The 26,846-nt window shown below is 58.4% G+C and overlaps 3 protein-coding genes across 4 annotated transcripts in view; 1 reads left to right on the plus strand and 2 right to left on the minus strand.

The window, feature by feature from the left end:
• SNAPC4 (small nuclear RNA activating complex polypeptide 4) overlaps positions 1-26,526 on the minus strand; it is a 28,085-nt gene extending 1,559 nt beyond the window's left edge. The window contains exons 1-22 of one of the 2 annotated variants that reach the window (XM_050759715.1): positions 26,426-26,526; positions 24,580-24,718; positions 23,297-23,343; positions 21,923-22,090; positions 21,619-21,744; positions 21,122-21,200; positions 20,573-20,654; positions 18,805-18,909; positions 18,655-18,727; positions 18,079-18,243; positions 12,626-12,773; positions 11,863-11,969; positions 11,621-11,715; positions 7,448-7,542; positions 6,664-6,743; positions 5,770-6,252; positions 4,838-4,915; positions 4,410-4,659; positions 3,878-3,948; positions 3,322-3,432; positions 2,613-2,640; positions 379-2,090 (exon numbers count right to left, since the gene is read on the minus strand). In XM_050759715.1, the coding sequence (XP_050615672.1) occupies positions 379-2,090; positions 2,613-2,640; positions 3,322-3,432; positions 3,878-3,948; positions 4,410-4,659; positions 4,838-4,915; positions 5,770-6,252; positions 6,664-6,743; positions 7,448-7,542; positions 11,621-11,715; positions 11,863-11,969; positions 12,626-12,773; positions 18,079-18,243; positions 18,655-18,727; positions 18,805-18,909; positions 20,573-20,654; positions 21,122-21,200; positions 21,619-21,744; positions 21,923-22,090; positions 23,297-23,343; positions 24,580-24,709 (4,233 nt within the window). In that variant the 5' untranslated portion in view covers positions 24,710-24,718; positions 26,426-26,526. Of the gene's footprint in view, positions 1-378; positions 2,091-2,612; positions 2,641-3,321; positions 3,433-3,877; positions 3,949-4,409; positions 4,660-4,837; positions 4,916-5,769; positions 6,253-6,663; positions 6,744-7,447; positions 7,543-11,620; positions 11,716-11,862; positions 11,970-12,625; positions 12,774-18,078; positions 18,244-18,654; positions 18,728-18,804; positions 18,910-20,572; positions 20,655-21,121; positions 21,201-21,618; positions 21,745-21,922; positions 22,091-23,296; positions 23,344-24,579; positions 24,723-26,425 lie in introns of both variants that reach the window. The other variant, XM_050759716.1, reaches the window with a different exon arrangement.
• Positions 1-26,846, plus strand: part of PMPCA (peptidase, mitochondrial processing subunit alpha) — a 102,732-nt gene that overhangs the window by 47,191 nt on the left and 28,695 nt on the right. The window lies entirely within an intron of this gene.
• DNLZ (DNL-type zinc finger) overlaps positions 1-26,846 on the minus strand; it is a 314,112-nt gene that overhangs the window by 17,658 nt on the left and 269,608 nt on the right. The gene's annotated exons all lie outside the window — the stretch shown is intronic.

Raw genomic sequence — 26,846 nt, forward strand, 5'->3', positions numbered from 1 at the left:
ACTTTTGGGACCCCAGAAATCCAGGGACAAACACAGCCACTACCCTCCACTGTGCCCGTGGCCCACCCTGCTCAGAGCTGGGTCAGCGTCCGTCCCAGAGCTTCTCACTGACAAGGCCACCTGGCTGGGCAGCACCAGGCCAGCCAGGGGCTCCTGCACGAGAATGAGGCCTCTCTTCTCTTTTCCACACTGCCCCAGAGGGAGGCCACTTCTGCAGAATCTACACGCAACTGAGCCAGCTTCCTCCTCCTGAGACACCCAGCAGCCAGCCTTCCTGCCCACAACTTCCACCGGCCCCCACCCCACCGCTGTAGGCAGGCAAGGGTGCCCCAGGGACCGCCGCCTGCGTGGGGAAGTGGGGCCGGGCGCGCCCCTTACCTGAATGTGGCGTGTGGCCGCCGTGCAGCCCGGCTGCCCGTCCCTGTCTGCGAGTTCCAGCTCGCTCAGGAGGTCCTCGTCCTCGCTCTCGGAGCCTGCTGTCGAGGCTGCTGAGAGGGTGGTGCGGATACCACGGGGGGCCAGGGTGGCCAGGAGCGCAGGGAGGGTGAAGGTTGCCAGGAACCGTGCCCGCAGCAGGAGGTAGGCTGGGTTGTCCCGGAGCTGCCCCCGCACCAGCCCCAGTGAGGCTTGCAGCGCTCCAGCCGGCCGCTCAGCCTCGCCCCCCGCCACCAGGGAGGCGGCCTTGTGCTCCAGGGCCTTCTTGTGGAGCAGGAGGCTGGACAGTGCTCGAAGGCTGCACAGGGCCGGGGGCTGGTAGGGCAGTCTGCTTCCCAGAAGACGTACCCGCACCCCACGCTGGCCCCCCAGCCACTGCTGTGTGGCCGCCTCAGCCTCCTGGGACAGCAGGCCCAGGTCCAGGGCCCCCTTCTCAGGCCCAGGCTGGGGCAGGGATGGCTTCTCCAGGTCCAGAGTTCCCTTGGGCTCTTGTGTTCCTGAGGGGGACCCCAGCGTCCCCCCTGGCTCACTTGCTGGAATGACACCACCAGGGGGTGGCAGCCTCCTGGGCAAGGGGGGTTCTGCTTCAGGGGGGTCGGCCTGGGAGGACGTCCTGGGTGCAGGTATCTCCCTGGCCACCTGGGCCTCTCCAGGGACAACAGCCACACTGGCATCCACTTCTGCAGGACTTCGGGAGGCGGCGTGTGTGGGAGGGGCTGGGGGGACTGTCCTGCAGGAAGGCTCTGGTCCTGAGTTCACATTGGCTGGGGGCTGCCAAGAGCTACTCAACGCTGGGGCCCCAGGGCCCTGGGCTTCAGTCAGGGGAGGCAGCAGAGTGGCCACCAGCCCTGTGGGGCCAGGCGTCCCTGCTGGACTGGAAAGGCCCACCACAGCTGGCACAGGAACAGGGAGAAGCCCCTGGGCTGTGAGCACCCAGGTGACAGGCAGGGGGACACTGGCCGCCACACGTGGCCCTCCTACATGCGTCAGGCTGAGGGGCTGGATAGGCAGGGGGGTGGGACTGGGGACTGCAGGGAGAAAGGGTGATGCCTCAGGCAGGCTCTGCTTCCGGGATGCAGTGGGGGCCTGCGACTGTCCGAGGCCGCTCCCAGGGCAGCTCACAGAGACCTGGCTGGGGCCCAGGCCAGGGGCTCCAGAAGCAGCAGGGGCTGTGCCCTCGGGCCCTGTGAAGGCAGGAGCGAGGGGCAGGGCTTGCATGGTGGAGAGTCTCTTGTCCTTGGCTGAAGGCCCAGCCTCCTGCCAGGAGCCTGAAGTGCCAGGCTTGGCTGCTGCGGGGGTCCCAGGCCCCGAGAGTGGAACATTTGAGACAGTGGGACCCAGGGCTGGGCGGCCGTGTGGGGTGTGCGGTAGAGGGGGCTGGAGGATCACAGGCGAGGAGACCAGCAGGTGGGACGGGAGCACCACCGGGCCCCGGGCGGCCTCCCTGGCACGGGCCTCCTGAAGCCGCTTCTCCTGAAGCCGCTTCTCCTGAAGCAGCTCTGACACAGTCTTGGGCTTGGGTCGGGGGCCAGTCGGAGCCAGTGGGGACGCCTGGGGTAGGGTGCCCTCCACCTGGCTGGACGCCCGTCTTCGGCTCCCTTTGTGGCTGGCACTCTTTGAGGCTTCTTGAGCTGGCACATTTGGGAGGAGGTGGCCTGTGGGGAGGAAAGACCCACACTTGATGAGCCCCAGGCATCTGGCCCAGGGACAGCCCCTCGCTGCCATCCCCTCATCAGGAGGGATCCCATGAGGAGTCTAGGGTCTTGAGCCAAGAAGGGGTCAAGTGGCATGTCCTGGGTCTCCTGAGTCACAGTAGCTACCCCAGACCCCAACGCTCTGGTTAAAACCAGGGCAGTGGGCACTCTGGGAAGCCCAGCCAATTATGCTGGCTGAGACCAGCTGGGAGCCCAGGCCTTGCCCGATGCTGCCAGCGTTGGGCACGGGTGGACCCTCGCTCGAGATGACTCCTGCCTCCGGGCCCCATGCTGAGGAAGCCTCAGGGCTGCAAGGGGGGCCCAAGGAGCTCCAGGCTGGCCCAACCAGACTCTCATCCCTGTGGTGGGACTCGAGGAATCTCTGTCACCAGGGGCCACGGGCTGTGCTGCTTGGGGGCTGCAGGTGAAAGCCAGGGCCAGGAGAGGCCTCTTCCCCACCAGGGCAGAGAAGCAGAGGGTTACCTGGGGTGCTCTGAGCACTTGAGGGCGCCTGGAAAAGGAGAGGAGAGTCAGCAGCTCAGATGTCCTTCGCGGGCCTGGACCACCTCTCCTAGCATTTGGGCTGTCCCCTGCCACTCCCTGAAATGGGGACGAGGCCCCAAGGGCTGCTGCTGGCCTCCCACACGCCTCTGCAGGAACTCCGGGGCCACAGGAGCAGCCAAGCGTGTGGCACAGCAGGCAAAGGCCTGGCCTCGTGCACCCCCTCAGTGCAGCTCCTCCCAAGGGCGCCTTTGAGAGCTCTTCCGGGGGGCTGGGGACAGGGTGGGGTCCACAAGGAGAGGCAGGGGGCTGGGAGCTGGAGGCCCAGGGGTACCCCACTGCTGTCCCTGCTCCTCCAGTGAGTGACACTGCTTTGTCACCGCACCCCCAGGTGACGGGGCTTGGGGTGAGGCCTCGCTGAACTTGTGTGAGTTTGGTTTCTGGAGCAGAAAGGCAAGAACCAGGCACCCCCAGCAGACCGCCCATGTTCATGACCACCCGGCAGGGCAATGGGGGAACACAGGCACGTGGGCCCCAATGTCAGCCCCGACCTGCACCTGCCTGACCTCCCCCGGCCTCTCAGGGCTGCGTCCCCTCAGGTGGGAAGTACAGATGCCTCCCCAAGGGGTTACGGCGGAGCGGGTGGGGCGGGCAGGGGTCACCCTCACTTCTCACCCCGAGCGTCTGCTACCTGCAGAAGATGCACTGGTGGGTCCCGAGCACCAGCCTGGGGCAGCCTGGGCGGCAGGGCCTTCCTCTCTCGGACGACCTCCAGGCAGCCGGCAGTATCGATCTGGAACAGCTAAGAGACACGGGAGGCGGCCTCACCGCAGCTGCTTTCGGTAGCAGCTCAGAAGCTCCAGAGGCCTAGGCAGAGCCCGGGGCAGCCCTGAGGCTGGGCCAGCCTCCCGTCTGATGCAGACGCGGGGGAGGCAGTGAGGCTGTGGACATCCAGGAGGGCCTCCCATGAGCCCCAGGCCTGCTCTCCTTCCCTGGCATCTTCCACTCATACTGGGGCCCCGGGCACCCCCTTCCCCAGACACCGTTTAGTCGGGGACAGTGCACGCTGTAGCTGGCACCCCTTCCACATTCACTTGCTAACAGTGTAAGGCATGGAAAGTGCATTTTCAAGGCTAGAAAACTTTAGATAATTAGACTTTAAGGAATGAATCTACTGCAGATTTCAAAACTTCACCAAGAACTTTTTACAAGGCCAAGGAAAACGAAGCTCTGCCCAGGTAGCTTACCTGGGTAAACAGGGTGAACACAGGGGTGCTGGCCAGGTGGGCCTGCTGCAGCTGCTCCCTGAGGCCATCCGCTGCGGGCACAGGGGGAGAAGTGGAAAGCAGCCCCAGCGCCCACGGGCACAGGGGGACAGGTAGACAGCAGCTCCAGCTCCCACGGGCCTTTCGAGAAGGCTCTGGGAACCCTCAAGACTGGGAGCCAGGCCAGCGTGGGAGGGAAGCCTTGGAACCAGCACCCCACAGCCACGGCTGGACAAGGGTGGGCCCTCTGAGCCCTGTCACCACACAAAACAGTGTTAGTCCAGCTGCCACGTGCTTGGCCCAGGAAGAGTGGTGGGGCAGGGAGGGAGGGCTGGCTCTGACTGGGTGTTCTGAAAACCTTCAGGGATGGGAAGCTGACAAGAGGTGGGGCCCACCCCAAAAAGACTCCCCTGCTGAGGCCACTTCCCCAAGTGACCACCGTCTGCTAGGCTGGACGTACTCGTCACCCTCACCCCGGCCCCCAGAAGGCTCCCAGAGGAGCCCCAGGCCATACCTTGAGTCTGCACTGCGGCGGGTCTCTGGGGCACCTGTGTGCAGGGCAGGACAACGTCCCCCACCCAAGGGGTCACAGCCAGCAGCAGCCTGCGGTTCAGGAGCCTCCGGTGCAGAGCGTGTCTCCAGCGCCGCTGCCCACTCTGGGTGGCTCTGTGCCGTAGCCACTGCACATGGGACCGGGCCATGCTGTCACCGGAGCTGACCCCTGGGGACGAGGTGGGCAGGGGTGGTTGTCTCAGCTGCTCTTTCTGTAAAGAGAAGGCGGCACCTGGGGCCCCTGGCCAGGCTCAGCCCCTGGAGTGGACCCTGCCCGGTGGCCAGTGCTGTCCTCCACCCCGTCAGGGCATGATTGGCGGGGAGAGGAATCACTCAGACCAGGGCGGGGTGCGTGGTGGCGTGGGTGCAGGTGTCTGCGGCAGGCCTCACCTGTGTGCGGCTCCGAGCAGCCGTGTTGGCCCTGAGCACCCTCAGCACGGTCTCCACAGGCACTGTCAGCCTCCCTCCCTGATGAGAAACTGGCCTGAGGCGGAGCACGTGGGGTGTGTGGCGCACATGGGGGCCTCCCCCTCACCGCCCCCATGCAACCGCCTCTTCACGCAGGCTCCAAAGCGTGCCTGTGCACAGCTGCTCTGCCTCATGGGAACGTCCACCATGGGAAGTGTGGGGTCCCCAGGCAGGGCCTCCCCGCAGGGCCTGGCTCCTGGGACACTAACAGGGTCCCACGCCCCCCAGTCAGTTCCTCAGCCTGACAGCAGCAGCCCTTCCAGGTGACGCCCTGGCCTAGGGAGATGCTGGCTGTGCGGCAGTGAGTGCCATGCACTTGGCTCTGCCAGTAGCTTCAGGGTCCACTGTCCCCGCCAATAACTCCCAGGACAGACGAGCCTGTTCAACTCTGACTGCTCCCACAGGCACGGCCAGAGATGGGCCCGCACCTAGGGCCTGACATGGTGAAGACCAACCAAGATGGGCAGATGCACCACGAGCCAGGCTGGTCCTAAGTGGGTGGACAGGCCCTTCCCAGGGAGGCCTCCAGGTGCACAGGCTCATGGGGAGGGAGGAGAGGCTCCTCCCGCTGCCACCTCCGCCCCCCAACCCTGACTTGGGGGTGAAACGTTTCAGAGATGCCTCCAGGTCCAAGTGCCCATTCAGCCATATCCCTGAAACAATCAACGAACTGGGAAAAATGGAGGCTTCCCCAACAGTCCCCACCACGCGCAGCTCTCCAGAGCTCAGCCAGAAGCAGCGCGTTCTGATGCGCACGAACCCTGGGGACCCTGCTGCTGCACCATCCCTGAGCGTCAGCCCTGGTGAGCAGTGACGAAAGTGCATTCCCATGGCACACCGGGGCCGGGGCCTACCTCGAGGGCCTGCTTCTCTGGGCCCACCGGGTGAGTGTCTGCCGAGTGGGAGGCCTGGGCAGCTCTCGGGACAGGGCTGTGGGCCGTAGCAGGGGCCTGCACTGCACTCGTCTCCTCTCCAGGAGCCACGGCTGTGGCGGAAGCTTCCTTGCTGCCACCTTGGCTGGCACTGGATCCCTTGGGAGGGCTGAGGGAGGCAGCGTGGCCTCCCAGCCAGGCCCCTGCCCCTCCTCTCCATGGCTGGCTGGTGCTCTGCCTGGCAGGAACCCACAGATCCATGTCCGGGACCACATACTGTGGGGACAGCAGGGCTCTGTCACCCTCCCCAGCCTGTGCCTGCTCTGGCTCTGGCTCCTCCTCCTCACTGCTGCTGCTGCTGCCCCTTCCGCTGCCGCCACTGCCACTGCTGCTGCTGCTGCTGCTGGAGCTCCACCGGATGCTGTGACGGGCCCTCCGCCGCCGCCTCCGGAGACCCTGCTTCTTCTGAGGGGAGGAAAGGGCTACTTAGAGGCCTTGGCGACCCCAGATCACCCATGACGGCAGCAAGCAGGCCAGCCCTTTGGGGAGAGGCCCAAGTGGGGTACCTCTGGGGTCAAGGGCAGCCACTGCCGAGGCAAGGTCTCCCTCTGCCCTTGGCCACCCAGAAGAAATGCCAAGGCCAGAAACCGAACGCCCCCCTTCCCTCCACCTGCCCCCCCCACTGCCCCCGCCCTCCACTTGCCCCCTGACCCCTCCCCTCCTCCTACCCCCCTCCTGCCCCCCTCCCATCCTCCTGCCCCCCCCCGCCCGCTCCTGTCTCCCTGCCCGCCACCTCCCTTCCCTCCTCCTGCCTGCTGGACCCCCGTCGACCAGGCTGTGATCTGGTTTCAGACAAGGAAAGAGCGAACGGCTCACCCCCATCATGATCTTCCACTTGCTCAGACACTGGGAGCCGGACCGATGGGGCAGTTCAGAAGCTATTTTTGCCCAGTGACCTACAAAAGCCAAACCCCATGAAATGGCTTCATCCAAAGATTCTTCCCCAAGACAGGCTGGCTGTTCCCCAGGAGACTTGCTGTGGGCCCCATCAGAGTGGGGCCTCCGGTGCACCCTCACGCTGGGCAAGAACCAGGGGTCAAGCATGTCGGGCACGTTGGGCACCGACAATTTGGCAGCATCTGATTCTCACTGGATGCTCAGCCCCTTAGGAAAGTTCTGCCAAACGTGTAACTGAGAAGGAGAATCGTCCCTAAGCACACACAGCCCTCACATATCTGCTCCCCCCAAGGCTTCCACACCAGCCATCTCCCACGATTCACACTCTTCACACAGTGCGGGACAGCGGGAGAAGCACGGGTGCTGCTCTCACAGGGCAGAGCTGTACTATCTGGTGTGTCCTTGAACATGGCAATACCACAGCTAGGATTTACTCTAAGGAGACATTGCAAATATAAGCAAAGACTTAGCTATAAAACACAGCTCACTGGGTGTGGTGGCACACACCTGCAGTTCCAGCTACTTCGGAGGCTGAGGCGGGAGGATGGCTTGAGCCCAAAAGTTTGAGGCTGCAGTGGGCTATAGTCGCACCACCACACCCCAGCCTGGATGACAGAGCTTGCTCTGTCTTTATCTTGATCTCTTTTCCAAGAAACAAAAAACAACAAAAAAAAGAAACTAGAACAAACTATCAACAACTTACCAACACCATATTTTCCTATTAATTCAATTAACTGTTCCTCTTCTTTCAAATTCCACCGTCCCTTTTTCAAGCTGAAATGTAATCTCCTGAGATACCTGAAAGCCACATGAAAAGCAAAGAACATTTTAGATGCTAAGATGCTACCCACCGCTGCCCCAAGCTTCTTCTTGGATACGACACTAAAGTGGTTTCTTGGATACAACACTAAAGGTGCAATCAACAAAAGAAAACGATAGAGAAAGTAGACTTCATCAAAAGTAAAGCTTTTGTGTCTCAAAGGACACCATCAAAAAAGCAGGCAGACCGCGTACAGGCTGGGAGAGAACGTTTGCAAATCACGTGTCCGGTAAAGGACTTGTATCTGAAACATACAAAGAACTTTTTTTTTTTTTTTTTTTTTTTTTGAGACGGAGTCATGCTCTGTCGCCCAGGCTGGAGTGCAGTGGCCGGATCTCAGCTCACTGCAAGCTCCGCCTCCCGGGTACACGCCATTCTCCTGCCTCAGCCTCCCAAGTAGCTGGGACTACAGGCGCCCGCCACTTCGCCCGGCTAGTTTTTTGTATTTTTTAGTAGAGACAGGGTTTCACCGTGTTAGCCAGGATGGTCTCGATCTCCTGACCTCATGATCCGCCCGTCTCGGCCTCCCAAACTGCTGGGATTACAGGCTTGAGCCACCGCGCCCGGCCCATACAAAGAACTCTTACAAGTCAGTAATACCAAGACAACTAACGTTAAAAATGGGCAAAGGACATAAAGAGACACTTCTCTAAAAATCTATTTCTATGAACAGTCACCAACCACATGAAAAGAGCCTCCACATCGGCCACAGGGAAGTGCATGTCAAAACCACGAGATGCCACTTCACACCCGCTAACATCAGCCACAGGGAAGCGCACGTCAAAACCACAAGACGCCACTTCACACCCACTAACATCACTCACAGGGAAGCGCACGTCAAAACCATGAGATGCCACTTCACGCCCGCTAACATCACCCACAGGGAAGCGCACGTCAAAACCACAAGACACCACTTCACACCCACTAACATCACTCACAGGGAAGCGCACGTCAAAACCATGAGACACCACTTCACACCCACAGGGAAGCGCACGTCAAAACCACGAGACGCCACTTCACGCCCGCTAACATCGGCCACAGGGAAGCGCACGTCAAAACCACGAGACGCCACTTCACGCCCGCTAACATCGGCCACAGGGAAGCGCACGTCAAAACCACGAGACGCCACTTCACGCCCGCTAACATCGGCCACAGGGAAGCGCACGTCAAAACCACGAGACGCCACTTCACGCCCGCTAACATCGGCCACAGGGAAGCGCACGTCAAAACCACGAGACGCCACTTCACGCCCGCTAACATCGGCCACAGGGAAGCGCACGTCAAAACCACGAGACGCCACTTCACGCCCGCTAACATCGGCCACAGGGAAGCGCACGTCAAAACCACGAGACGCCACTTCACGCCCGCTAACATCGGCCACAGGGAAGCGCACGTCAAAACCACGAGACGCCACTTCACGCCCGCTAACATCGGCCACAGGGAAGCGCACGTCAAAACCACGAGACGCCACTTCACGCCCGCTAACATCGGCCACAGGGAAGCGCGCGTCAAAACCACGAGATGCCACTTCACGCCCGCTAACATCGGCCACAGGGAAGCGCGTGTCAAAGCCACGAGACGCCACTTCACGCCCGCTAACATCACTCACAGGGAAGCGCACGTCAAAGCCATGAGATGCCACTTCACACCCGCTAACATCAGCCACAGGGAAGCGCACGTCAAAACCACGAGACGCCACTTCACGCCCGCTAACATCGGCCACAGGGAAGCGCGCGTCAAAACGAGACGCCACTTCACGCCCGCTAACATCGGCCACAGGGAAGCGCGTGTCAAATCCACGAGACGCCACTTCACGCCCACTAACATTGGCCACAGGGAAGCGCGCGTCAAAACCACGAGACGCCACTTCACGCCTGCTAGGATGGCTAGAATCACAGATCACAAATGCTGGTGACAGTGTGGAAAAACCAGAACCTTCATAGGTTGCTAGTGGGAATACGGAATGGTTCAGCCCCTTGGAAAACAGTCTGGTCATTCCTCAAAAGGTTAAAAACAGCGTTACCACTGCCCCAGCAATTTCCCTCACAGGATACAGCTGAGAAAAATGAACAGATATCTATGTAAAAAAGTGCAAGCGAATGTTCAGAATGCTTTCAGGGTTCGTCCACATTGTACCAGAATTTACAGAAATGTAGTTATTTATATGAGAATCCCACTCCTTTTTTTTTTTGAGACGGAGTCTCACTCTGTAGCTCAGGCTGGAGTGCAGTGTGGCGTGATCTCGGCTCACTGCATGCTCTGCCTCCCAGGTTCAAGCAATTCTCCTGCCTCAGCCTCCTGAGTAGCTGGGATTACAGGTGCCCACCACCATGCGTGGCTAGTTTTTGTATTTTTAGCAGAGACAGGGTTTTACCATATTGGCCGGGCTGGTCTTGAACTCCTGACCTCGTGATCTGTCCGCCTTGGCCTCCCAAAGTGCTGGGATTATAGGCATGAGGCACCGAGCCCTGCCAACCCCTTTTTAAGGCTGAATGATATTCCCTTGTATGCAAATGTTGTTTTCCACTCATCTGCTGATGAACACTTGGGCTGTGTCCGGGCTTTTACTGTTGTGAACGCTGCTGCTGTGGACATTGTTGTATCTGAGTTCCTAACTCTTTTGGGTTTTATGCTTATCAGTCTTGGGGGTGTAATTCTATGTTTAACTCTCTGAGGAACATGCTTTCCACAGAGGCTGGACCATTCTACAATGCGCAAAGGTTTCAATTTCTCGACATCCTTGCCAACACAGTGACTTTTTTAAAAAAAATTAACAGCCATCCCAACATGTGTGTGGTTTTGACTTGCACTTCCCTAATGACTCATGACGCCGGGCGTCACTGCACATGCTCACTGGCCATCTGTGCATTTCTTTGGAGAGACGGCCACTCAAGTTCTTTGCCCACGTTTAGATTGGGTTGTTTTCGTTGTTGAACGGCTTTCTTTTTGGGGTGATGAAATGTTTTACAATTGATCGTGATGATGGCTGCACAGCTCAATGAATACTAAATACTAAAAATCACTGACCTCTACAGTTCATTTTGTTTTGAGATGGAATTTCACTCTTGTCGCCCAGGCTGGAGTGCAATGGCGTGATCTCGGCTCACTACAACCTCCGCCTCCCAGTTTCAAGAGATTCTCCTGCCTCCGCCTCTCGAGGAGCTGGGATTACTGGCATGCGCCACCACGCCCGGCTAATTTTGTATTTTTAGTAGAAACGGGGTTTCTCCTTGTTGGTCAGGCTGGTCTCAAACTCCTGACCTCAGGTGATCCGCTGGCCTCAGCCTCCCAAAGTGTTGGGATTACAGGCGTGAGCCCCTGAACCCGGCCTCCTACACTTCATTTTAATTAATTAATTAATTTGTATTTCCTTGAGACAGAGTCTTGCTCTGTCACCCAGGCTGGAGTGCTGTGGCGCAATCTCAGCTTACTTCAACATCCGCCTCCCAGGCTCAAGTGATTCTCCTGCCTCAGCCTCCCAAGTAGCTGGGATTACAGGTGCCCGCTACCACGCCCACTTAATGTTTGTATTTTGAGTAGAGACGGGGTTTTGCCATGTTGACCTGGCCTCAAGTGATCCACCTGCCTTGGCCTCCCAAAGTACTGGGATTACAGGCGTGAGCCACTGCACCCAGCTTCTGAACTATACACTTTAAATGAACGCACTGCATGGTGTGTGAATTATCTCAATGAAGCTGCTTTTGAAAGGACAACAAGCAGGAAAAGGAGGGAGCTGCAGCTGTCTGCCAGGGGTCCTGACCATCTGCAGTCTGAGAGAACTCAGACAACAAGGGTCAGGAAAAGCTGCCCAGGGAGTTGTCTCAAGTGGAGCTTGTGCCTTGCTCTGGGCAAATAAGCAATAAAGAAGTCAGGGTTGGAAAAAATAGCTTATCTGGGCCAACCATGGCACACCAAGCACCCACAGGCCGCGCCCTGCTCCTGTGACAGCAAATCACTCCTGGCCGCCGTCGCCCAGCCTGCCCACAGCCTACACGAGAGTGAACCTCGCCACTGACCCACACCAGCCCCTCCCTCACCCAGCGCTGTGCGACTCACCGATCTCGGCACTGGGCATCGCTCCTACCTGGCACCTCTTCCCGGATTTTAAACCAATCCTGCTCCCCGTATTTGGCAACGGCTTGAAGCAACTTCTGCAGGAAGGGACAGGCAGACAAGTGAAGCCTCTGCAGGAACGGCCACAGCCTCCCCACCCCGAACCCAGTCAGAGAAGGGACCACCGCTGAGCACAGCCGCGTTACCCTCCCAGAGCCCAGCTCTCCTAGGGCCCGCACACTTACAGCGTCTTCCTCCGGGGCCCAGTTCCCCTTCTTCAGGCCGGGATCCAAGCTCTTGGTCCATCGGTAAATCAGCTGCATGGAGTCTCTCCCTTCCATATAGTAGACAACTGGAGGCAGAGGGACAGGGAGGTCCTGTGAGGCCGAGACACACACCCTCCATACAGCAGACAGCTAGGGACACAGGGGTCCTGTGGGGCTGAGACACCCACCCTCTGTTCGGTAGACAGCTAAGGACAAGGGGGTTCCGTGGGGCCGAGACACCCACCCTCCAGATGGGTCACACAGAAAAGAGTTACTTTGGCCAGGCGCAGTGGCGTCATGCCTGTAATCCCAGCACTTTGGGAGGCAGAGGCCAGCAGATCACCTAAGGTCAGGAGTTCGAGACCAGCCTGACCAACGTGGAGAAACTCCGTCTCTACTAAAAATACAAAATTAGCTAGGCATGGCAGTGCACGCCTGTAATCCCAGCTACTTGGGAGGCTGAGGCACGAGAATCGCTTGAACCCGGGAGGCGGAAGTTGCGGTGAGCCAAGATCATGGCATTGTACTCCATCCTGGGCAATGAGAGCAAAACTCCATCTCAAAAAATAAAAATTAAAAAAAGGAGTCACTTTAGTCACCCAGAAGCGAACTGTGTGAATAGCCAGGACTGTCTAAGCCCTCGCCTGTCTTGTTGCCTCTGTGAATTTTCCCTGCAAGCCTCCAGTGTCCTGATGCAGGGCCCTGTGACAGACTAAGAGCCGTCGGGGCGGACGGGCCTCACTTCTGCGGTAGGGGATGTGGCTGCCAACGCGCATCTCCTGCACCAGCTGCGTGAGCATGCGGTCCTCCTCCTCCGTCCACTCCTTGCGTTTCAGAGCTTTGTTCCGCTGCTGGAATTTCTGCAGGCACTGGAAGGCGCTGCGGCTGGTCTTCCCAAGTCCCAAACAAAAGCAAATGAGTGTTACTGCGCGGCAGGATGTCCAGATCTGGCTCTGAGAGTGCCCCAGGGCACAGATGGGCCCGTGAGCCACTGGAGTGACCCTTCTGCAGACTCCAGCTCTCCTCCTCCCAGACTCCTGTGGGCTGATGGAGAGCACCCCACGGTAACGGTAAGAAGACACTACACTCACTAAACAGGACCAAGAAGGACCAGGTGAGAGAGGAATCAAACCTTCACTTAAGAAAATATTTTTTAAAAATTCACAGTAGGTAACTGATACGACTCCAAAACCACATTGCAACTCACTCAACAGAAACTCCCAGCTTGGCAAGGGCTGGGAGATGCAGTGCTCTGTGTGTGGCATGTTCTTTAAATGCAGCTGCTAGCACCTTCTCTCCCTTCTCGAGCTCTAGGGTATCTCGCAGCTGAGGGGTGTGGGGTAGAGGAGGTACAGGACAGCCCTTGGTGTGGTGTCCATGTCTCAGGAGACGCCCTCAGAAGGGAGTGCCTCAAAATGACTCTCCCAGCTTCCCTGCGTGGCTCAGCTCAGCAAACCCAGCCTCAGTCCACACGGTGGACCACCTGCCCAGATCTTTTCCTCACGCATCTCCTTATGGGAAGGGGTTTTCCAAGAGCTGATGAGTGTTACCTGAACCCTGTTCTCTGAAAGTGAGCTGCGGGTGGCAGAGGGCGCGCAAAGCTAGGCACGGTGTCGCTGAGCTGTGAGGTTTGTGTTACCTGAACCCTGTTCTCTGAAAGTGAGCTGCTGGGTGGCAGAGGGTGCGCAGGGCTGGACGTGGTGCTGCCGAACTATGAGTTTTGCTTCCAAGGCTTTCTTCCCCACCAAGTCCTTCCCAGCTCGCTACAGCACAGGTCAATCTGAGACTCATTCACCACAAACAAAACCACCACCCCGGGGTGTACGAGCTGTAGGGCAATCCTAGTCAACATGCGTAAACCTCGTCCCCACGCCCACACGGGAGCGCTTCTGGGAGCATCAACACACTCGAGGCCTCACCCGTCCTCCTATACTCAAGCTGGCGCTTCCCAACCAATGGAAAGAGAGACCCTTCTCACACCTATCCCAAGCCTGCCGAAGGATCTGGGAAGGCAAAGGACTGGGGGTGGGGCGGGATTCAGAGCTGGGCCCTGCTGGGAGAGCTGAGAGCAGCAGCTCTCAAAGGGAGCTGGAGTGAGGCTGGAAGGAGGCCGGAGTGAGCTGGAGGGAGGCTGCTGAGGCCTTAGCCTGGCTTTGACAGTGACTAAAAACACTTCCCGGGAAGCAGAAAGAATCTGGCGGGGGAAAGTGCCGGCGTTGCGCTTTCTGATGTTAACGGAGAAGCATGTCTGACTATGTGTTCCAAGGAGAAAAAGCCATTAATGGATGGAAGACAGAATTCCCAAAAATCACAAGGAGAAAAACTGGACTTACGGTTTCAGCAAACCAGCAAGACAGAGTGGAAGGAAAAGAGGCCACAAAGTAAAATGGACTCAACACACCAGAGCCAGGGAGAGCACCAGGAACACCCAACCTCCCAACAAAGCCAGAGGCTGCTCAGGCGGTGGGGGACACGAAACCCAGCGGCACGCTGCTTTCATAAAAACACCTGGAAATGACGATGCGTTAAAAGGCTGAAAATACAGGGATGGGCCAGGCGCGGTGGCTCACGCCTGTAATCCCAGCACTTTGGGAGGCCGAGACGGGCAGATCACGAGGTCAGGCATCCTGGCTAACACGATGAAACCCCGTCTCCACTAAAAATACAAAAAATTAGCTGGGCGTGGTGGCGGGTGCCTGTAGTCCCAGCTACTCGAGAGGCTGAGGCAGGAGAATGGCGTGAACCCGGGAGGCGGAGCTTGCAGTGAGCCGAGATCGCGCCACTGCACTCCAGCCTGGGTGACAGAGCCAGACTCCGTCTCAAAAAAAAAAAAAAAAAAAAAAAGAAAAAAATACAGGGATGGACAAAAAATGTAAAAAAAAAAAAAAAAAAAGCAAGAGTGGCAACGTTTCTACCAGGAAGATGGAATTTAAGCTCAAAAAGAATAAGGGAAATAGAGAGAGAATGATTTTTTAAAAAAACGTAATTTGCAAAGTAAATACAGTCATCACGGCCACGTGCAGTGGCTGACGCCTGTAATCCAGCACTTTGGGAGGCCATGGCGGGCAGATCACTAGAGGTCAGGAGTTTGAGACCCCTGGCCAACACGGTGAAAACCCGTTTCTATTAAAAATACAAAAATTAGCTGAGTATGGTGGCAGGCGCCTGTAATCCCAGCTACTCAGGAGGCTGAGGCAGGAGAACTGCTTGAACCGGGAGGAAGAGCATGCAGGAAGCCAAGATCGTGGCACTGCAGTCCAGCCTGGGTGACAGAGCTGGACTCTGTCTCAAAAAAAAAAACCAACGAAAAACAGTCATCATAAAGTTATGTGGGCTGGGCACAGTGGCTCACACCTGTGATCCTAACACTTTGGGATGAGGCAGAAGGAGTGTTTGAGGCCAGGAGTTCGAGACCAGCCTGGGCAACATGGTAAGACCAGGTCTCTATTTTTTTTTTTTTTTTTTTTTTTTGAGACAGAGTCTCGCTATGTTGCCCAGGGTGGAGTGCAGTGGCCGGATCTCAGCTCACTGCAAGCTCCGCCTCCCGGGTTTTTACGCCATTCTCCTGCCTCAGCCTCCCAAGTAGCCGGGACTACAGGCGCCCACCACCTTGCCTGGCTAGTTTTTTGTATTTTTTAGTAGAGACGGGGTTTCACCGTGTTAGCCAGGATGGTCTCGAACTCCTGACCTCGTGATCCGCCCGTCTCGGCCTCCCAAAGTGCTGGGATTACAGGCTTGAGCCACCGCGCCCGGCCTAGGTCTCTATTAATTACATAAAAAGTTATGTGTGTGGAGAGTGGGGGGTGGGGGGTAGGGGCGGAGAAGAGCATCATGGAAAAGAGCTAATGCGGCCAGGCATTCATTGGTTCATGCCTGTAATCCCACATTTTGGGAGGCCTAGGCGGGTGGATCACGAGGTCAGGAGTTCGAGACCAGCTTGGCCAATACAGTGAAACCCCATCTCTACTAAAAATACAAAAATCAGTCAGGTATGGTGGCGCGTGCCTGTAGTCCCAGTTACTCGGGAGGCTGAGGCGGGAGAATCGCTTGAACCTGGGAGGCAGAGGTTGCAGTGAGCTGAGATCGCGTCACTGACTCCAGCCTGGGCAACAGAGACAGACTCCATCTCCAAAAAAAAAAAAAAAAAAAAAAAGCAAGCAAGAAAGAAAAAGAGCTAATGAGCTAATGCATGCTGGGCTGAACCCCTGGGTGATGGGCTGCTCTGTGCAGCAAACCACCATGGCACACATTCACCTACGAAACGAACCTCACTTCCTGCACACGCACCCCTGAACTTAATATAAAAAAAAATAAAATAGACCCCGATTAAAAAAAAGTTGTGTGTACCAAACTATGTAGCAGTAAAATATATATAAAAGAAAACCTGACAATTATATACATACTTATTTATTTATTCATGAGACAAGTCTCGCTCTGTCGCCCAGGCTGGAGTGCAGCGGTGCGAACTCGGCTCACTGCAAGCTCCGCCTCCCGGGTTCACGCCATTCTCCTGCCTCAGCCTCCTGAGTAGCTGGGACTATAGGCGCCTGCCATCATACCCAGCTAATTTTTTATATTTTTAGTAGAGATGCGGTTTCACTGTGTTAGCCGGGATGGTCTCAATCTCCTGCCCTCGTGGTCCGCCTGCTTCGGCCTCCCAAAGTGCTGGGATTATAGGCGTGAGTCACCGCGCCCGGCCGAAAAACTGATTTTTAATATTATGATGTCAGGACATAGTCAAGTGACATCAACATAACTTTTCAGAATTAAACATTTTTTTTTTTTGAGATGGAGTCTCACTCTGTCGCCAGGCTGGAGTGCAGTGGCGTTATGTCAGTTCACTGCAACCTCCCCCTCCTGGGTTCAAACGATTCTCCTGCCTCAGCCTCCCGAGTAGCTGGGACTACAGGCATGCACCACCACACCCAGCTAATTTTGTATTTTTAGTAGAGACGGGGTTTCTTCATGTTGGTCAGACTGGTCTCGAATTCCAGACCTCAGGTGATCCACCGGCCTCGGCCTCTCAAGGTGCTGGGATTACAGGGGTGAGCCACTGCGTCCGGCAGAATTAAACATCTTTAAAGGCAAACTCAATTTAATAGCTGATATAGCCGGGCGCGGTGGCTCACGCCTGTAATCCCAGCACTTTGGGAGGCCGAGGCGGGCGGATCACAAGGTCAGGAGATCGAGACCACGGTGAAACCCCGTCTCTACTAAAAATACAAAAAAAATTAGCCGGGCGCGGTTGTGGGCGCCTGTAGTCCCAGCTACTCGGGAGGCTGAGGCAGGAGAATGGCGTGAACCCGGGAGGTGGAGCTTGCAGTGAGCCGAGATCGCGCCACTGCACTCCAGCCTGGGCGACAGAGCGAGACTCCGTCAAAAAAAAAAAAAAAAAAAAAAAAAAAAAAAAAAAAATAGCTGATATAGATTAGGCCCTACTTACAGAGAAGACTCCTTTTTCTTAAAAACAGTTTTGGCAAGTTTAGCTTGGTTTACTATAATCAGGTGCTCTGCCATAAAAAAAGTAACATATTTGAAAGATGGATATTTTACACATCATGCCCCTAGTTCATGTTCCAATCAAATTCAGATAAAGAACCACCACAAGAACTCCCAGGAACCCAACTATTTAAAAATGGAAACATACATTCCTAGATAAACCTAGGTCCAAAGAGGCAATAAAAATGGAAACTAGAGCTACTCTGGAAATCTACGAAAAGAAGAGTTCACACCAAGCTGCTCCCAGAAGAGTGTGGCCTAACAAGCCTCGTTATCAAGACAAGAGACCCAAGTCAGTGAAGAACTGAGCCCTCACTCGGGAAACCAGAAAAGCGGCAAGAACTCACACTAGGAAAAAGCATCCCTTAGAACCATCAACAGAATAAACTCCCCAGGCCGATGGAGACAGACGAAGACGGGAAATAAGGAAGGAGACAGACTCCGGTACGCTGGGCATGCACCGCTGTATGGGGAGACCTGGAGGACTAGGAAGGCCCAGGGGAGCTGCGGCAACGGCCTAGTGGCAGAAAGGGCTGGGCAGGCTCCTTCCCCAAGGCCACAGCCTGGAGGTGGCAACACACAGAAACCTGGTGGCGAGTGAGGACTGAGGACCCCGCACCTGTCCAGCCACCTCCCGCTATAGGGCCCACAGGCCCTCAGGTCTCCTGGCCCCTGGGGTCCAGGCCAGGTCCTTACCCCCAGCTCCTCTGCAATCTTCTGCCACTCCAAGTGGCCGTGTGCAGCCGCGATCGCCTGCAGCTGTTCCACCTCCTCCCCGCTCCACTCCTGCTTGTTGATGCTGGGGTGCTCCGAGTTCTGCCAGAACTTCCGGATCTCCTCTGCGCTGCGGCTGCCTTCAAACTGCACGGACACAGACACTCAGCCTTGCAGGCCACTGACCCCAGGGCACCCTAGATGCAGCTCCAGGCTGAGCTGCTGCTCTGTGGCAGCTGGAGGCTTCCATGGCTGCAAGTAAGCAGAATCTTCGTCCAACTCACTAGGCCTGACACGGCCAAATACGTAGACTTGGCTCCAAATGCAGCGCCAGGAGCCTTCCAGACTGTCTCAGAAAGGGGGCCAGGCACCAGCAGGAAAGCCCTGAGGCCACTCACCACTACCAACTGCCGGACATGTGCCTGACCCGGGTGGGCAGGGGTCACAGCGGAACCTGTGCCAGGGAGGGTGTGGCCTTACCACCCAACTCCAACCGCACCCGGGCTACAGGGAGCTGCGCTGCGAGCTGCTTGGGGCTCAGACCTGCCCCCAACTTACGTTAATATTGGAAATCTTCTCCCAGTCGTGGCTGTCCAGCCTGTTTCCCAGCAAGGCCTCTTCCGGAAGCTGGCTGGAGGAAGGGATGAGGGTATTGGCGCCACGCCTGGCCTGTGGGCTCCCCTGGGCCCTCCCGGGAGGCCTCCTCACTTGATGTCCTGGATCTCCTTCTCGGCTTCCCTGGCCTGCTTCTCCAGGGCCTGCTTCTCCATCTCATTGGAGACTTTGCTCTGCTTCTGGTGCAAGTAGTCAAGCCTGCAAAGCAGAGCAGAGGCAGAAGGGCTGCAGGCAGAAGGGCTGCTGGTGGGGGACGGGTTCTCTGCGCAGTATAGAGCAAAGAGTGTGAGCTCAGCAGAGATTCCGAGCCTCCCTCACCCTCCCTGCCTCAGCCTCCTCACCCATGAAAGATGCTGTAGCACCCACCTCCAGGCTGCCACTGGGGTGGGAAGGGCTGCAGTGCCTGCTGGCCCCCATGTCTCAGAGCCTCGACACAGCCCTCCAGAACCTCAGTGCCCCAGCTCCCAGCCTGTGCCTGCCTGCTGGCCCCCATGTCTCAGAGCCTCGACACAGCCCTCCGGAGCCTCAGTGCCCCAGCTCCCAGCCTGTGCCTGGCACAGAGACACAGCCATGGGCAGATGTCCTGACTGGTGCCCAGTGAGGAGGCCAGAGGCTGTGAAGTCACAGTAAAGAACCACTCCCCCGAGCAGGCCAGGGAGGAAAACCCAGCTCTCCCCAAGCCTGAGGAGAGACCCACCCGTCGTCACTGCAAACCCTGACCATACACATCAGGCCACGGCTGGCAGGCGGGCCCCAGGACCCCTGGCCTGGCCAAAAGCCTCTCAGTGCCCAGAGATGTCCTGGCAGCTTGTATCCTAAAGGCACCCCCTCTGCCTTGAGAGCTCATGGTGGCCGCACAGAAGACAGGTGAGGACCCGCTGTGCTGCTGACGGAGTGGCCAACAAGGTGCTGCTGGGTCTCTGGGCTCTGGGAGCAGCTCTGTCTTTGATCAAAGTTATCAGGACAGCAGCGCCTTCTATCGCTTGTGGACAGTAAGGCCATGCTGTGCCTTGCTTTGGTCACATGATATCACCCCATCAGCAAACACCAGGTTTCAGGCACGGGGAAAGACAGACCCAGAGAAGAGAAGCTGCCCGAGCCACACCCCTCATCATGGCCGTGTGGAGCGCCCCGCGCCCCGAGCCACGCCCCCCATCATGGCCGTGGTGACCACCCCGCGCCCCGAGCCACGCCCCTCATCATGGCCGTGGTGACCACCCCGCGCCCCGAGCCACGCCCCTCATCATGGCCGTGGTGACCACCCCGCGCCCCGAGCCACGCCCCTCATCATGGCCGTGTGGACCACCCCATGCCCTGAGCCACGCCCCTCAATGTGGCTGTGTGGACTGATCCTGTGCTTAGCCGCCTGGCCACGAGGAAGCCCCCTTCAGGGGGAAAGGGCATCAAGTCCAGGCATCAGCAGCTCTCCGTGGGTTGGCAGGACCTGCTGCAGAGAACAGGCTCGCAGCTAAGCTGAACCTCTGCCAAGCCCACATCAGCCAGCCTTGACTTTTCCTGTTGGCTGGGAAAGGTTGTTTGTTTTTGAGACAGGGTCTGGCTCTGTTGCCCAGGCTGGAACGCAGTGGTACAATCACAGCTCACTGCAGCCTTGACTTCCTGGGCTCAGTCGATCCTCCCACCTCAGCCTCCCGAGTAGCTGGGACCACAGGCGTGCACCACCACACCCGGCAAACTTTTTTTACTTTTTGAAGAGATGGGGTCTCATCATGTTGCCCAGGCTGGGCTTGAACTCCTGGGCTCAAGAGATCCTCCTGCCTTGGCCTCCCAAAGTGCTAGGATTCCAGGCATGAACCCTGCACCCAGCCTGAAGGCCATTTTTGACCTTCGTTTTTAGACTTACTTCAGTAACTTGGGCTGAAGCAATCGCTGCAGGCGGTCACTCACCACTGACTTTCGGAGCAAGGCCTTTTCCCAGTTTTTCCCTGAGGAGAAGCCACAGTGCCATCATTGAGGGTCTGGATCCTCTCCACGGCCCACTCCCGTGGTCGGTGTACACTTTCCCCAGGCAGTGATGGGGGCCCCACAGCGAGTAAGCAGCACACCGGGCCCACAGATGAGACCCCTTCACCCAGCCGACATAGCTCCACCCGAGGCTTGGCGCCAGCTCACGGGCAGAGCTGCCAGGGCTTTACGGCCCAAGACAAGGCAGGGAGACTCAGTAAGAGGGTAGGGTGTGGCCTGGCCCGTCCCGCATGACTGGCGTTCTGGAAAGGACCTCCTCAATGTGGAAAGGCAGGGGTCAAGGAGCCAGTCCCAGTGGTCAAGGCCTGAAGGAGCCATGAGGTCACAACAGAGAAAGGTCTGAGAACTTAAGAAACTGGGGAAAGGAGGGCCATGGGGAGGGGTCCCCTGAGTTCAGCGGTGCCGCATGGCCGGCTGGGGCTCTTACATTTGGTCACGAGGAGCTCCTCGAAAGCCTTGATCCCCTGGGCAGCCTTCTCTCGTGTGTCCTCGTTGGCAGGGGGCCCCTGTCAGGGTGCACAGCATCACCACAGGCACAGACCACGTGTGCTCCCTGCAGGCCCAGCACACCCATCCAGAGCCCACAAAAGGACTTGGGACCCCTGCCTCCTGCCTTCCCGTACTGTGAGGCTGGCGGGTGCAACCCTACCGGCCAATCCATGAGGCCTGCTGCGGTCAGGCCTCGCACAGGCAACACTGGCACTTCCATGAGGGCTTGCTCATCGCTTCACAGGGCAGTCCGGGCAGCCCAGCGCAGAGCAGAGGGCAGCCTGCCCACCACGGAGGAGGCAGTTTGAAGGAGGGTGGCCAACGTTATCTTGAACTCATGGGAATTCACGACTTCCCGCAGCAGGACTTGGGGACAAGGGCCCTTCCCACAGTGCACAGAGCCTTGCCGACAAGAGCAGGGCCTGGGCCACTCACCACACCAGTGACCTTGTCCTTGAAATACGGCTTCATGAAGTGCCCCATGTATGTGCTTGGGGGCAGGCTCCTGCCATCCTTCACCTTGGTGCCTTTGGACCCAGCCAGATCCCTCATGAGCTCCTCCTGTGACAGACACAAGGCAGGGACCCCTCTGTGGACCAGCAGCAGCGACTCTCCCTGTGGAGGGGACCCAGGGCAGAGGAGAGGCAGGAAGCTGGGGAGCCCTGGACCTGGGAGGTCCAGCTGTGGGGGGCTCTGGGGGTGGGGAGGCGTGGGCACCGGGAGCTGAGGCCCGTCCCACCTGCTGCTCCCGGTTCTGGGCCAGCAGCAGGTTGGCCTCAGCCAGCTTCTCTTGGATGACCTCCTGGTAGACCATGTTCAGCTGCAGGCAGGTCTCCGGGTCTTCAGGGAGGGTTTTATCCTTGGGGTCGTCCTCGTCATTGCTGGCTTCACCCCACCTTTCTTCTTCCTGGTTATGGGCAAGAAATGGCATGTGAGGGGATGAGACATGGATGTTGCCCTGTCCTCGAGAGCCAGTCGCCCATCGCTGGGCCTCTGGGACACCGAGACAGCTCCGGCATAGCAACACCCAGTGTGGCAGCAGGAAGTGACCCTGGTGGGCAGCAGGCGGCCGTCTAAGAGTTTGGGAGCGGAGCCTGTTGCTCTCGAGGTGGCCCGTGTGCGCCTTTCCTAATCCACGGCAGGCGGAGCCTCCTGCCTGGAATGCGCCAGGGCTGGGGCTGCTGCGAGGCAGGAGCTTTCCAGGACCACAGGCGTCCTCGTGAACCCTGCACTCTGCCCTGAGCCCCTGTGGTGTGAATCACCAGCGAAGCACGGGGAGCAGGCGTGTGTGGGAGGAAAGTCTCCGCAGAGCCAGGAAGTGGACGCGGTGAAAACGCCCGTCGGGACCCGGGGAGGTGCCCATGGGCTACGGCAGGGTGCTCACCCACAGAAGGCAGACCACACGGCCACGCTAACATGAGGCGACTCAGTACCTACTAACTCCGTGGAAAAAGGAAGCAAATCGCCAATGTTTTCCAACGTAAACAAAAGGCAGCTAACAAAACAATGACTGGCCTCACAGAGCGGCTGCCATGTGCTCTTTAGGTGCTCGTGTATTTTTTTTTTTTGAGAGAGGGTCTCACTCCGTCACCCAGGCTGGAGGGCAGTGGTGCAATCACAGCTCACTGAAGCCTCGACCTCCTGGGCTCAAGTGACCCTCCCGCCTCAGCCACCCAACTAGCTGGGTCCACAGCCACGTGCCACTGCACCAACTAATTTTTGTATAGCTGCTCGTGTTAGCTGACTTGTGCTGGAAACGTCCCTGCTGCCCCACAGGAATCTGAGGCACAGAGCGTTGAGCTGTGAGGGGCAGGACCCAGGTGCACAACTCACAGCTTTCCATGAGTGACAGATGCCATGCAGGAGACGGAGGCATACAGCCATGAGCTCAGAAAGAAGTTAAGGGGTGTGATCACCAAGCTGTTAACAGTGGTTATTTCTAGGGACAGTTTCAATGACAAATGCTTTCTGATTTTTTTTTAATAACAAACGCGCATCATTTTCATAATGCAGAAAAACCAATATGGGTTCAAACCACACCCCCTCCCAGGCCACTTTGGAAGGTGCTGGTAGGCCTGACCCAGTGGCACAGCCAGATCAGGCCAGCAGTTACCGAGATCAGGGGATCGGCAGGGTCCAAGTCCTCAGAAGGCAGTGACTCTGTCAGAAACACAAGCAACACAGTGTTGGTGACCAGCGTCTGGGTCGGCGTGCGGGCGCAGCTCACCACTGCTTCTTGGGCAGAGGAGAGAGGGCCTGGGGCTGTGAAGCGGTGAGAGCGCCTCAGGCTGAGGCTTGCAATGATCGGACCTTCCATCTCTGACAGCAGGGTGGGCAATGGACCAAGGCCGGGTCAGCTAGATAGAGAAGACTCTGGCCACACACTGGGGCCCTCCAGGCACACAGGACAAAGCTACACAGGGTTCACTGGACGGCACAGGCTATCTCGCACTGGAGAGACAGACGGAGAAAGCCTAGCAGAAAATGGACCTGTCCTTCGGGAGCTCCGCCAGTCAGATGGAAGGCACGGACGTAGAGGCCCTGACCACAGAGAAAGATAGCAGGCTGCCTCAGAGGCAGGCCCTAGGTCTGGGAGAGGTGGGAAACAAGGCTGGGGGGTATCCTGTCAGGGAGCAGCTGGTGGGGTTGGGGTAGGCTCAGAAGATAAAGGCAGCATGGAGGGGAGCACGTGGGGAGGGGAGTACGTGGGGAGGGGAGGCTGTGGGGTGGGGAGCCTATGGGGCGTGGAGCACATGGAGTGGGGAGCACGTGTGGTAGGGAGCACATGGGGAGGGGAGCACTTGGGGAGGGGAGCACATGGGGTGGGGGAGCACATTGGGGTGGGGAGCACACTGGGAGGGGTGCATGTGAGGAGCAGAGATGCTGGGGGTGTGAGCTGTGGTGACCATCAGGCATGGACTGTCCAGGCTGCCATCGGGTGAGCTCCAGGCTCGCCCTCTCCTCTCAGGATGGTCCACTCCAGAAGCCCTGCACAGGCCCAAGGTGGCCAGGGCCAGACCCTGGGAGGTCTAGAGCCCAGGGTACACACACAGCCAGCTGGCTCAGGGGCTAGCAAACATGGAACTGTCAGAAGCTCTCTGGCTGGAGTACAGGCAAACACCAGTGTTGGCAAAAAATTGGGCTTGGTCTGTACCAGCCATCGTTTTATTACTGTTATTATTATTTTTAGAGGCAGGGTCTTGCTGCATTGCCCAGGCTGGACATGAACTCCTGAGATCGAACAATACTCTCGCCTGAGCCTCTGGAGTCCCTGGGGTTACAGGCCCGAGAGACCACACCTAGCTACCATCACACCCTAATGTGCCTGAGAGGAACCCAGGGAGCAGACCAGCTGTTCTCACCAGGACCCCAGGAGGCCAGGTGCAAGGGGCTCACCTGCTTCAGAATCTGACTCGAGACTTGATTCTGAGACCTCCACGTGGGTGCCCGCGGAGCTGGGATCTAAAATCCTTTCCAGCTCCTTGATCTCCTGTGTTATCTTCTCTCTTTCAGCATCTACATCCATGACTTCTGCCTGCCTCCAAAACACACCCCAAGATGTTAGAAACCAAGACTGTGCTGGGATCCCATTCTCCTTCACACACCTGCCCACAGGGGATGGCAGAGTCTGCTCGGCAGCGGGCACTGGGCTCCGCAGAGAAAGATTAACAGACCAGGCCCAGAATCAGGGAGCCCTGGAGTGGCAACCTCAGACCCCACGAACTCCTGCTATGTGCTCTGCCAGGAGCCTAAGCCCCAAGAACGTCTCCCGCCTGCTCTGAGGCTGCAACCAGCACAGGCAGGGAGTGGACGAACAGGGCAGGCCCCACTGTCCTGTCTCAGCTCCCACACCAAGCCACGCGGAAGCTGGGCACCCAATATAGAAACTGTGGGGTGCAGAGGCAAAGTCACTACAGGGCAAGGGCACAGCCCGTGACCCGCTTTGGCCATCCTGCTCTCCCATGGCACAGAGCCAGACCACAGAAGGCATCTGAGAAAAATTCAGAGACACACACTGAGACTGCCCAGGTGACAGGCACTTCCCCCATGGAAGGAAGCTCTCAAAGGCAACCCAAAGGCAAGGCTGGCTGTTCTCTGTGCATCCATAACAGCCCCTGGAATGTGGCAGTGCCTGAGACCGAACAAATGTCTGTCAAGCTTTTTCCTTAGGAACTGTGGTCTAGGAAGTCTGAAGGAAGGACGCTAGAGAGAGAGAGTAGGAGAATGAAGCATCAGCAGAGAAAGTCTAAAGGAATCACTAGCACAGACCCGGGAGCCCAAAACACCCAACAACAAAGGGAAACGCCCTCCCCTGTCCTTGGCGTGGCTCTCCCTGCTGGACACTGACTGGGGCGCTGCCCAACTGGAACAAAACCAAACATCCACCCGCCAGCACCGTTAGCCACATCAGCAGCCCAGGTCCCCTCACTCCTTCCCAAAGCCCCTTGTTTAGTCCCGAAATGCTTGTGAACCTGTAAACTCAGCTAACAGCCGGCCAGAAGCAGAGCTGGCAGCGACCGCAGGCCGGTTCAGAGCCTCCGGGCCGGCGGAGACGCTTTCCCCTGGAAGCCTCACGCAAGAGGCGGCTGCTGCCTCCCCTCCCCGAGTTGCTCAGGAGAGCAATGATCGGCAGGAAGGAGGTCAAAGTCACACGTGCTGAGCCACCGACATCAGGGGCTGTCCCTCTCCCCGCACTCCTCTCCCAAGGGCTGGTCATGAGGGCTGCCCACCAAAACGGAACGCAGCAGGCGGTCCCTCCCGCCCCAGGTGCGGGGACGCCACTCAGATTCGGCTTGGCCCAGGGAACCCCAGGAAGCGCCAGGGCGATGGGCGTTTAGGCACCGGCTTGGGAGACAGACCCGGCCCAGGCCCAGTTCCTCCTCCTGCTAGCTGCGGGACCTGGGGAAACCCCCTCCGAGGCTCGGCCACCGCAGAATCGACGGCGCAGTCCCCGAGACGCACGCGGGCGCCCTGCAGCCGGGACCGCCCCGCCGACACCTCCTCGGAGCCCGCGGGGGCCGCAGCCCGCTCCCAGCCGAGGGGCTCCCAGGCCCGGAATCCTCGCGCGCCCAGGCTCAGCCGGACGGGGCCACGCCGGGCCTCAGTTTCCCCGACTCTGGACGCTGCCCCGCCCCCGTCCCGGGCCTCGGATGTCTGCTCCTCGGGACAGCGCCCCCTCCGCGGGGAGAGCCCAGGAGATGCCAGCGCCACCTGCGCCTTACCTGTTATGCACAGACCTTACCTGCTCGCGCGGACCCAGCCGTCGCCCGGGCGACCGCAGACTCGACGCTTCCGGCGGCTGCAGAACAAGAGCGCCGCGCGCCGGAAGTCCCGCCTCCTGAGGCGCGGGGCACGCCGGGACGGCCGCTGCCCCTGCCTGGACTAGTGGGGCGAACGGCTCGATGCTGCCCTCGCGTGGCCGCCCTGGGGGCCGCCTCCGCGTGCTCTGGAGGGACGCGGGTGGACGCGGGACCCCAAGGCAGGGGACAGGCGAGGACAGGCACCCGGCCACCTGGTCACGACCCGGAAGACCGGCCCTCACTGGCTGTGACCTTCGGTGGCCACCGCTGGACCTCTCTGTGCCTGTTTCATCCTCTGTTAACGGACATCCTGGGGTTTGGTTAAGCAGCGGATGAGAAAGTCTACGTGAAGGGCTTTTCCCG

The sequence above is a fragment of the Macaca thibetana genome, chromosome 15 (genome assembly GCF_024542745.1).
Source record: "Macaca thibetana thibetana isolate TM-01 chromosome 15, ASM2454274v1, whole genome shotgun sequence".
NCBI lineage: Eukaryota > Metazoa > Chordata > Mammalia > Primates > Cercopithecidae > Macaca > Macaca thibetana.